The 12,583-nt window shown below is 40.1% G+C and overlaps 1 protein-coding gene across 3 annotated transcripts in view; it reads left to right on the top strand.

The window, feature by feature from the left end:
• GRIN2A (glutamate ionotropic receptor NMDA type subunit 2A) overlaps window positions 1-12,583 on the top strand; it is a 264,715-nt gene that overhangs the window by 235,794 nt on the left and 16,338 nt on the right. For all 3 annotated transcript variants that reach the window (XM_044978610.1, XM_044978609.1, XM_044978611.1), the window contains one exon: window positions 2,026-2,213. In XM_044978610.1, coding sequence (XP_044834545.1) covers window positions 2,026-2,213 — 188 coding nt within the window. The remainder of the gene's footprint in view (window positions 1-2,025; window positions 2,214-12,583) is intronic.

Here is a 12,583-nt window from a genome sequence, read left to right as displayed (position 1 = left end):
CAGAACCAGACTGGGGCAGGCTTTGCTGGCCATCCCCAGGATCCAGAACATGGTGTCAGTAGCCCATGAACACTTTGAGACAACAGCCTTCCTCTTGTTGCCAATTAAGCTGAAGTTCTCAAGGTTCAGGCTTCAAATCTTGATGATGCATGATGGGGGTGGGGAGGCTGTTAGAGCTCTTTATCAGTGGTTTGTAACCTGAGGTCCGTGGACCCTGGGGGTCTGTAGACTATGTCTAAGATTTCCAAAGGGGTCCACACCTTCAGTCTAAAACATTAAGGGGTCCGGAAATGAGGAAAGGTTGAAAATCACTATGGAGCAAAATTTGGTTTTACCCTTTTCCTTTTAAAAACCTATGAATTTACATACCAAAAACCGGAGGTAAAAGAACTTTTACCTTACCAAGTCAAGCAGCCGTAAGTGAAGAAATGTCACATTTTGGTTGCCTGTGCATCCTTAATTCTGCTCCTTTGTGTATATGTGTTAAGATACAGTCTTTAGTTACATTATCACATATTAGAGACAGAAGGTGGGTGAGGTAATATCTTTTATTGGAGCAACTTCTGCTGGTGAAAGACAAGTTTTCTAGCTACACAGAGCTCTTCTGGTCTGGGTCTGATCAATACTGACTTTTACACAAGACTCCTGCTTCATTCGGTGTACAGGTTGGAGACACGAGGGGGCAGAATTAATATTGCACTGGTCACCATAAATCTGGCACTTCCTAACTTTTGAGTGCTTGTATTTGCAATCTAAGTAATTTCTTTAATTTTGTTTTTAATGTAACTATACCCATTTAACAGTTGGGGAAAGTGAGGCACAATTTTATTTTTCCCAAGGTCACCCACTAAGTCAGTAGCAGAGTTAGGGTTTGGGACCCTGAAGTCTTGACTCCCAAACATTCTCTAACCATTAGATATACTTTCATGTTCTTTCTTAGATTCAGATTCTCTTGACTGGCTCTTTTTCCATGTGTGTTCATACTCTTGCTCTATCTGTGCAATGATCCCTTTCCCCCCTACCTCTAACTCTATCCTAACTGCACTCCTTATAGGCTATCCCTTGATGGTGCTGCTTCCCTTCCTTTATCTACTTAAAAAAAACAACAACGAGGAGTCCTTGTGGCACCTTAGAGACTAACAAATTTACGTGGGCTAAAACCCATTTCATCAGATGAGGTTTTCTTTGCTGCATAACTGAAAGACAATGTAGTTAAGTCATGTGGATTCTGTTGTTTTTGTAAGGAGATGGGTCAAAAGACTTAAAATTTTCTGTAGCATCTTCTATTTCTACAGTCCTACGGACATAGAAGTAATGAGGATGTGTGTGTGTTTATTTATACACACACACACACACACTATATACATATATATATATATATACACACACACACTATAATATATATAGTGTGTGTGTATTTATATATATATATATATATATATATATAAAATATATATATATAAATATTTTAGGCTATATTACTTCTGTTGTCTCACAAGGGGCTTAATTTCCACCTTCATTCTTTGGTGCACTTTATTTTTGGAAAGAAACAAAGATAAGGAAGTGTCATGAAAAAGCGGCTTAGTCAGATTTTTAGACTCATTAAATACTTTAAATAAAGCTCATTGCTCATTTTACTTCTATTCTAAATTATTTACTGGCATTTCCATTGTCCCTTAAGATTATTTTGAATATCGAGGTATGGATTGCTCATTTTAAATCCCACAGGTAAACATGTTGGCCTTTGACATTATTACAATTGTTTACTAGTTTGGCTAGTCATGTTCTTGGTATATTTTTAACTGTGTCCCTTAAAACAGAAGTGCAAAACTGTGCCCTATTTTGCCCCCACTAAAAATAGATGGCCTTTTTGTTAATGTCGGACTACACAGCACAGCAACTCATCATATGGATTCTTTAATATCATTAATGACATTCATCAGGGTCCTGATGTCCAGGGTGAAAGAAGCCAGACATTTGTTGTCCCTAATGATTTGGTTTGTAAAATGCTGTCTTTTATTTCAGGAAGTTGGATGCTTTCATCTACGATGCAGCAGTGCTGAATTACAAGGCTGGAAGAGATGAGGGCTGCAAACTTGTAACAATAGGCAGCGGATACATCTTTGCCACTACGGGCTATGGAATAGCTCTTCAGAAAGGGTCACCTTGGAAGAGACAGATTGACCTAGCACTCCTTCAGTTTGTTGGTGATGGTAGGGCCAAACATTTCTTCATTTCTGTTTTGTGTGCAGAGATAATTATTTTACTTCCTTGCTATGAGTCATTTTGTTCAAGAAAGAATTCTTTTTAAAGTTCTTTCTAGGTGTTGAGTCGGGTAGTTTACACCCCAACCTAACCCGGTGATTCCCTTCAACTCACTCCACTCACCTCATTTTCCAAGACCATTGGACCATATTTTCATGAAAAGGCTACTTCCACATATCACACCCCACACAAATATACCAAATCTACTGATTTTGATGCTTTCTACCTTATGAATCAATTATACCTATGCAAAGTGGATGTAAAACAGAAGGGTTCAATTTAAGCTCACTCTATATTTGGGGTCAAATGACTACACACAGTGCAAGGCGCTGGAGAATCCAATCCCAAGATGATTGTCTTAAGAGGGCAGCCAGTTCTGTTTCCTTCCTGATCAACAACAGAAGAGGAGTAGCCCCTCCTGATGAGATGCCTCCTTTCCAATACACTTTTCTCTCCTCCTCCATGCTCTTAATGACTGCTCCTTAAGGGACAAGAGTGGATAACTCTCCTCTTCAGGTTGTGAAGCTTTTGGGGCTATCAGAATCTCTTCACCAGAGTGAAAAGTTTAACCCTTCCGTTGTCTGGATGCACGGTATACAATATCTCAAATATACAAGTGTTATGAAAATTCCTGCACTTCGGGGGCCATTCTCAGTCATTCATCCAGTCAGTGTATAGGAATGCTATGTGGTTATGTTGAATTCACTGTTCAATCACTTATTCCCTTATTCAGTCTCAGATTTCCTTCCCCCATCCATGTTGGAGGGAATGGCATAACTGAGAAACAAATATAGATTTATGGGTCACTAATTGAGGGTCTCTGATTGGTAAAACAAATACTTTTCAGTATAACTAAAGGACAATGTAATTGGAATAGAACAGTGCCACAGGACAGTGGCCCCACTTCATAAATATCAAGGCATTAATTTTCAAATGAGGGGACGTTGAAAGTGTGAATGTTCCAGTACATTGATTGAATTTCCGTTATATGAAATGAGTGAAATAGATGTAATCATCTTGTTTCATTAACTTTGTCTGCAGTAGAGCGACAGTTGCTCATGGCACCATTACTGATCTGTTGGATTCAGAGTGGCCTACAATAGAAACATTATTTACTTCTTCCAGCCAGTGAGCAAATAAGCCATAAAACCCAGTATAAAACAAAACGGCATACTCTATGAATTGCCTAGACTTTAACTGATTACTTTTTTTTCTTTATTCAGTGTGCAATGGCCAACTGTTCTAAGATTGCCCTCATGTTGTAGTATTATTCCCATTTATAGATGGGGAAAATGAGGCAGAGTGGTTAAATTATTTACGCAAGGCCACAAAGGCAGTCATTGTCAGAATCAGGATAAGAATACAGTCTTCCTGTGTCTCACAATCTGGGGTTAATACTATTGGACACTGGTCCAATACAAAGTCATTCTCTGATAATGTCCCTTTGTAGCCTAAAATGTAACTCTGAGTTCTTTTACCTTTTTTATTGTCATCCTCATATGTAAGAGAATAATTTGTTTTGCTAACAATTCAGTTTCTCTGTTGAAAATTAGTAACTAAAATTATGTGCATTTTTGGAAAAAATAGAGAAAAAGCTAACAAAGATGTTGAAAATATCTAGGCAAAACTCCTTTCTCCAAACACAGAAAATGCTATTGCATCTATATTTGCCGCTCTGTCTACAGTTATTATAAAAGGAGTATTTTCTCAAATCTAAAATAGGAGTGTGATGAGAGACAGTTAGTCTGTGTGTGCATGTATGTTGGGGTGGGGAAGCTAGAGTTAAAGGGATTATCTCATCTAATCATTTACCACAGTTAGCCAGTTTATTGTGTCATGACAGGCACTACATATGCCGATGTGGATGGGGCAAAATAAGTAGAATTTTCTTGTAGCTACTTTTTTTTTTTAAAACCTGTGGATCGGTTTAGATTGTGAGTACTCATGTCCAGAACCTTGGTTTTATTGGTTTAAAATAAAAGAAACAGTTAAAATAAGCTTTAAAACTTTTAAGAAATTTCTTCAATATGATTAATGTCTGACATTTCAACATGAAATAGACCATGGTATAAGTAGTACTTGGCTGAATGCAGGTCAGTGATGCAATACCGGCTGTCTCTAGTAGTACACATTGTTTGTCCATACAGTGCTTAGAAACTAAACACAAGTTTCATAAGTAAACCATGGAGAATATGAACAAATTTGCAATATTGCATTATTGTTTTGTAGTTTAAGAGGATTTCTGGGCCACTCAGGGTTTCTGAAATGTGCAATTTCTGTTCTGAAGAACCTGGTTAAATTTGTAAAAATTCTTAAAGAATTGTTTGGTCACGACTTAAGAAGTATGGTGGTTAGCAACACAGTGTTACAAGGAAGGAGGTCCAGCAATACCCACTTCCTGCAATAGGAGGACATAATTTGCATGATGTACACCACTCTATCCTAACGTATGTTACCTGCCCAGGGCTCTAGAAGAAGTTGAATTATCCATTCTACCAAAGATCATTTCTGCTATACTCTGCGAGACTATTTCTTCCAGTCTCCAAGTTTGGAGATAAGAAAATATATAATTTTAAGAAAAGGAAAATTGACAATTAGTATTAAGAATAACTCCCTGAGTGAAATTTCTGGTATTGAGTTATGGCACACTGAAAATAAAATGGAACAAAGCACTAGAAAATGTAATGTAGGGAATAAGTCAACTGCACTAGCAATGAGATGGGCTAAATGACATGATAGATGTACTCCCACTCTAATTTCAGTGGTTCTATCCATAATCTCTTTAGGTGAGACTTCATGTAACTCAGTTTTGAGCAATCAGAAAGGATGGACACAGAGTCCAGAGAGGCAGATCATTCTGATATTTCACTGAACATCTTTCCTAAGTTGTCAAGTGAAACCAAAAAGTAAATGTTCGTGGTGATCTTAAGATAATTTTCACAGGACACCTTCATCAGGCTTGGAATGAGGTTTTTTGGGTAAATACACAAACTATTGATTCATAAATACTTCACTCACTTGTGTAGGATTGGCTCTTTAAAATTAGGCTTATGAAAGAGGTAATGCCAGATAATTATTCATTATCAACAAGAGAATGTGTAGCTGTTGTTATTGAGGAACACCAGTGGATAATTATAAATCTAATGAGTGTGAGAAGCATAAGAAAAGAATTCTTAATGAGTTGTACATGTATAATCTTTTAATCTGAATACTTTGTTAATAAGAAAACCTTTTGGATAGTTATAGCCAGACATTTTCATAGGAGCAAGTCGTATCATTTATGTGGATATATAAACATAGCTAGCATACACGCTACATGATTTTGTGTGCTTCTCTGATTTAGCCTTAACAATTAGATGGATTCCTGCACTGTATTTTGTGTGTGTAATTTTTAAAGCCCAAAGGTGGCTTTAATTTTCTGTCACGTTCCCCAGTTTTGATTGCATTCAAACTAATGTGGCACTATACTTGGGCACTATCCTCAACTTTCTTCGTCAACACTGAACATGAAAGTCTAGCATGAATGTGGGGTTTACACCGCAGCTTTTTTCAGGACCTTTCAACATGCACAGATTTTCTCTGTGACCATCTGAATTATTTTGAGTCCCCCTTTTGTTAATAGAAACAGAAGAAGAAAAAGAGCTGATGCTCCCTGGTTACTAGGGCAGGTACAAGAAGGATGTGAGTTTGTGCTTACGGGTGGCCTGGACTGGATAAGCTGTATTAAACTACATGGGCAACATCCTGATTGTAGGAAGGGTTCCACTGCAATGACAAGTCATGCTGCCAAGAATCACCTCCTCTGGGAGTTCATCTCTGAATTATGGGTGGTAAGAAGGAAATAGGATACTAGAGGACCAATTCCCTGACCTAATAAGGAATTGGTGAAGGCAGCTGGATGACTGGACAGAGTTGGCAAGGCCAAGAGAAAGGATAAAAGATGAGAGCACCTACTTTGTTGTGGAGTCCCAAATGTTTCATCACGTAGGTTGCCCATATATCTGTGGCTAGCCCTGTTTCTAGAAATAGAAGATGAATATTCATTTGTTAGGAAGCACATCAGTTGTTATGGACCATTGGACCTTTTCTTAATATACTTAGGTTGATATTTGTGTTTTCCCATTTATTAGACACAATGAATTAAGCATGCTTAACAATAGCAGGTGTCCATTTTTTTGTCTCAGAAGCCTCATTATCTGTGCACAGACTCCAGTCTGGTAATTAACAACTGCAGTTTTATTTAAAATAATTGACTATTTCAAGATAGTCCCTAAAATGCAGTGCAGTTTGGTGCACAAAAGGGGCTCATTTTATTCATTAGAGGGCATGCTTACATTATCTGCTACCCAGAAATAAAATGTCGCTTAACCCTAGTAGCGCCAAGTTTGTAAGCAATCGAAGAATTGGTATGCCTTTCTACGCTGCTGTTTGCTATCAACCAGCTCTATCCCTGGTAGGATTCTATTCCCCTAATAGCAAGGATCTGGTTACACAACATCCACTTTGATTTTCCTTACAAAATAGTTAATTTTACAGAGCTCAGTAAGGCAGTCTAACCAACCTATAAGTCAGCCCACTACCTTAGCAACAGTCAAGCTGAGTTTTTTCCATTCACTGGCAGTTTTGAAATAAACAAATACCAAATCACTTTGGGTTGAACTGAACCTGCAGTTTCCCAGTATTGTAGATGAATCAAAAAAGTCAGAAAAAAATAATTTGGGATCAAACTAAACTTTTTGTATTGACCCAGATGAAAAGTTTCATTTTGACTTTGGGCATGTTTAACAAAAAGAAAGGAAATGGTGGGCTACATTCATGAAATAGAGTAAGGGGATGTGGGATTGGTGATTCCCTATACCCAGTAGTTAGGGTGCTCCCCTGGTATGTGGGAGACCCAGGTTGAATCCCCTCTCTGGAGCAGTGACTTGTATCCAAGTCTTGCTCTCCCTCTCTGTGAGTAGTCTCATCGCCAGGCTATTGGGTATGCTGGAGTGGGTCTCTCTCAATCTCTTCCCTTTAAGTTGTTCCTCTTTGCTTCAAATGCTTGAATACCATTGGTCACAGAGACTGAGAGTGACTCTGTAGTTAGGGAAGTCACCTGTATTCAAGTCCCTGACTCAGATCAGGGATTTGACCCTGGGTCTCTTGTAGCCCAGGTGAATATCCTAATCACTAGGCTATTGGGAGTTTGTGTTTAGAGCAAAAGCACATTTAGGCCTGATAGAAACCTGCTGTGATTAAGAGTTGCATAGCTTAGGATGTATAAGAAAATTCAGAATAATCATGTTTGTGGGGATAACAAAAGATAATTGATCTATAAAGAGAGTAAAGACTGGTTTGAGTTAGCACTAAACTTGTAGTGATAGGGTTGGAGAATTGATATGAAAATGAGAAACTAATACATATGTGTGAGAAAAGATAGTCAGTTACAAACAGTTAGCCTAAGAAGGGAACCTGAAGCTGTGAATTTTCTTGTACTGGAGGTGTCTGTGGGAGACCACCTTAATACACTTCCCACTTGTGAGTAAATGATCATGCTTGCTAGTGTCCTCCCTTAATAAAGATCTGGTGAGTGGTGAATTTCACTCCAATGAGGGGCATCTCCTCCTCTGCGGTTTTGCACCTAAATCCCCTTGCAAATCTAGCCTGAAAAATTGAAATGGACTGTTTCAGCTTTCCTGGGTTTTTTTCTCTTTCTGTTTAGACCAAAACAATTAACAGAAATTGACACATTTGTTTTGGTCAATCCACTCTGCATTTTTCAGTGGGGAAAAGGTCTGCTGAAAAAATTTCCCAGCTGTACTCTACGGGTTTTTTTTCTATTGATTTTCGGTCTAATCAGTTAGGCTAAGCTGCCTGCAACTGTATTTATGTGCATAGATTGCATAACTCAGTAAGTCTTTAGTTGCTGCATTTTCAACCTCCTCTCTAGGCCCTGTGAAAACTCAAGCATCTGAAAACAAATCTACCCACCTTCTGCTCCAGTTTTGACTTTTATTTCCCCACTGGTGACAAAACAGTAATTTTAGAAAATATGCAGCAAAATAGTTCAAAGTTTGCTGCATAATTTCTGAATCCTTTTATAGCTCCAGGGGTGGGGCTGGAAGCAGAACCACTGCCAGGTGGCAGATTTGTGAGGAGGCATTTCCTTGGCTGAGGGACAAATGCGTAGAGCGGCCCGGGGGTCAGGACAGCTAGAGTGATGGGTAACATGAGGATGTTGTAAAGAGAAGAAGCAGAGAGCCACTGGACAAGTGAGGATAGGAACAGTAGGAGAGAACAGAGAGAAAAGGGCAGAAATTGGTAAGATGTGGGGGAATAGGAAGGCAGTTAAGTAGAGGCAGGCAGACAATGGCAGAAGATAGAGGGTGTCAGTGGAGAAGAAGCTGGAGAAGAGGATGCATGGCTGGGCGTAAGATGTGCGTGGGAAATGGATTGGAGAACTACTAGCTGGGCTGCCTAGGTGGGACCTCAGCTGTATGCCAGGCATTTGAGAAGGGGAGGAGGCTACTATGTTAGCTGGTGTTAAGAAAGATCAATTGAGTGAGGATGTGGGAAGAGGCCTCCTGGAGAGCAACTGTCCTTTAAAGATTGGCTGACATGGCAGTGTTAAGGTTTTGACCCTTAGAGCTGTAGCCTTTGAAACAAACTAGTGGGAGAAAACATTTTTTTGCTCAGATTTCCACACAGGCATTACCCTGCTAACAAATTCTTCAAAATTTTGGTTAATTTTCCATGGGCTTTAGAGCAACTTTATATATTGACTGAGAATCTCAGTGAGTAGGTGTGTGTTTCCCACCCCATCAGGGAAAATGCAACTGTAGAAAAAAGACTTCTCATTAAATCTCTCGAAGAAAAGCCCTAACCTGACCCCTGATTCTTTTTCTGGTATGTATTTGCATAAGTCTTCCAAACTGATATTTCAATTATAATACATTGTGACTCATGCTGTAGATTAAGGGGCCAGAAAAAATGTGCTGTGATTAAAAGTACATATTTACAGTGCGTGCTGCTTAGGCAGAACACATCCTTGTTCCCAGTGATTTTCTGTTTATATATTTAGTGTCCTCCTTAAGCAGTGGGTGGAACAAATGTGACCGGAGAGTGTGAGTGGATATGTGGGGGCGTGTGTGTAGCTGAACAGGATGAGTGAGAATGTAATGTTGGAAATCGTGCTTAGCTGTTCTGGTTTTATTCATCCTTGAATAACAGGGCCACGCAGACTCTAGTCATTAGCTCACAATAAGTTCATAGCTATTACTCAGTCCTTTTGTTCTTTTTAGATTTTTAACAAGTCAACATTAATCCATAAATGACATATGTCATATGATTTTGGGGGTGCTGGGGAAAGAAACTCAGAATTTTTAAATTCAGTTGTTGCAGACTGTGTGTGTGTATAATGTATTGCATACAACATATTGTACATGCTGAGAGGAAAATAAAACTACTTGACTGTCTTACTCTAGTCCATTTTCAGACTCTCATTGGGTCTTTTCTGAAATTAAATTGCAAGGGCTTTAGGGCAGAGACAGGGTTTGCCTACAGCATTTGTTTTTATGGAACCTTTCACAGTGGGTTTTTGATCCTGATTTGATTCTTGGAGCACTAACGCAATAGAAATAACAATATACATTTAATACTTCATAAAGGCCATTTTACACAATCATAATTGTTTCTCTTTTCCTTTTGGTTAATCCCTGGTTGAGCACGGCCTCACTTACGTTACTGTGTGTTTTGCACACCCTTATTTCTTACTGATGGGTATTTTGATGGCTACTTGACATGGGTTTCTCATCTGATGAAATAATTCCATCAGCTGTTCTTTTCCTCTGATAACTGTCTGTGCGCCTCTTTCCTCACTTTTCGTCCCTACTCTGAACTGTATCAGCTTTCCTACCCGTGTTTGTTACAATTCTCTGCAGTGAGTGATTTGGTTGTACTACTTAGGCATATGCTACACTTCTGGAGGAAAAGGGGCATTAAAACCCCAGCCACCATTCTGGACTGCTGTACATAAGTGCATAGACACAGCTGAAGGATTCCCACACAGGGGCAGCTCTAGCTTTTTTGCCGCCCCAAGCACGGCAGTCAGGCAGCCTTCGGCAGGGAGGTCCGTCAGTCCCGTGGCTTCAGCATACCCACCGCCGAATTGCCGCCAAATCCGCTGGACCGGCGTACCTCCCACAGGTGTGCTGCCGAAGGCTGCCTGACTGCCACCTTTGCAGGGACCAGCAGGGCGCCCCCCGCGGCTTGCCGCCCCAGGCAGGCACTTGGAGCGCTGGTGCCTGGAGCCGCTGCTGTTCCCACATATCCTCTCCTGACAGAATAATTCAGAAGCTACCGAGCAGGTTAAAAATATAGGAGCAGGGCTCTCTACAGATGGCAGGGTGGGCAGAAGAAGAAAGCCAAGACAAGGTACCAAGGATTCTTCTTTTTTCTCATCCCATTCCCCTCCCAGGAAGAAGATGCCCAGGAAGTGCTCAAACATCAGTAAATCAACAGAGCATTCCTTTATCTGAATGCAATAGTATGACCAGTTTGGAAGCTAATTTTCATACAAACGATTAGCAATGGAAGTTTTAATGCCTTTGGTTTTGGTCTCAGATGGAATTACAAAAGCTCGGGCTTGCTTATTTCCAACCTGTTTTTAACTAGGGAGCAGTTTGGGCTGTTAATGAGGAACTGTTTTAATTAAGGTTGAGGAAAACACCATATATTTACTAAAAAGTTGTAACTTCTTTTCTTGTTGAAAAAAGCCAAGGATTTTATCATTATTTTTATATAAAAATTGTGAGGAAAATGAGTAAATAGTGTATTAGTTTTTGATAACTATCATATACATCTGCATTTATCTGTGTGGTAGAATCCTACCTGAATATCCAGAGTTGAAACAAAGGATGCTGTCAAGGGGGAATCAAGAAGAAATAAAATAATGACACCTGTGGTAAATAGCGTCAGAGGGGCTGGGATAACCACGTTTGATCATCAGTTGGGAAGAGGCTCTATCCTTGGCTCCTTCCGGGATAGAATGGTTTACTCTTCCCAGCGCTGAGCCTAGGAGCCAAAGGACCATTGCAGCATCCCAGAAAAGGGAAGTAGTTGAGTGAGTTGCCATGGGATACCCATGGCATGTCAGTGAGAACTGACAGACATGCGTGGAGACAGAGGCTGCATCAGAGCAGATAGCTTCTCCCAACCCAGAGATGGAGGTACCTGCATTAGGTGAAATAAGCCAAAGCTTGTAGAGAAAGGTTAAGGGTATATAGACCTTTGTTATTTTACCCTTTGCTCTGCAAGCTTTGAACCTTCAGGGGAATGAATAAATGGCACATTTTGAAGAAACTGTTTTTGAGTCAGCCACTGTCACAAGTCCCCAGAGGGAAAGGGCTCACAGGTTCCAAACCCTGTTAACACGTGAGAGGAGATCAGAGCCAGAGTGGTTGAATGACATAGTTCTGCCCTGAGATGTGCCGGTAACAAGGCTTGTTCCCAAAGGGGTTCACTTGAGAGGAACTAAAAGGAGTCCAAAGTGCAGTTCAGCCTTTGCCCATGATACACCATGAACAGCTTCAAAGTGCTGGTGAGACAGCTAGAGTTTCACTATTTAATACAAAGCTGGCATCATTAGAATGAGGTTAGCAGTGCCACCTAACTCATGACAGAGTGACCGTCTCATGATCTGGGGAACCAAGTGTCATGAGAACTTTTAAAAACTGAAAGGAGAGGTACTGAGTGGCTTGCTGATAAATCTAGAAGAGAACCCTCTCTTATAAGCACTAAGAGGATTTCCCTTGTATTTCTAGTTCACTGTCAGGGTAGTTCACGCATAAGAGAAACAGATGTTGGGGAACCTGTGATGTGCCCATTCAGGGCCATAATAAAAGAGATAGTGAATCACAAGGGAACTCAAGCTGTTTTCAAGAGCTCACTTAGGATCAAGCAGCTCACATGCCACACCATGTGGCACTAAAATATAAGCAGTAAATGTCATGCTAGTATTTACGCCTGTGTCTGATATGGTGAGATCTGCATGGCCTCCTATGACTGTTGGTTTGGCAGCTTTGCTTGAAATGGTTCTTATGGGTAATTACTTTGTGTTAGATTTTGCTCCCAGTAAAACCAGTACAAACCAGGAATAACTCCACTGAAATCATTGACGTTATTCCCCTTATGCCCTGAGGTAACTGAGATCACAATCTAGCTCTTTGGACCTTAGTCTGACTTCACTGGGAGCTGCAGATGTTCAGCAGCTGTAAGGTTTGGGCCTTTAAAAATATCTACTTGCACTATTCTCTGTGCTATGGGTGAGTCAGGTTTC

The sequence above is a fragment of the Mauremys mutica genome, chromosome 11 (genome assembly GCF_020497125.1).
Source record: "Mauremys mutica isolate MM-2020 ecotype Southern chromosome 11, ASM2049712v1, whole genome shotgun sequence".
Lineage (NCBI taxonomy): Eukaryota > Metazoa > Chordata > Testudines > Geoemydidae > Mauremys > Mauremys mutica.
Note: the sequence above shows the minus strand (reverse complement) of the source record. Positions and strands in the feature narration are given on the sequence as shown.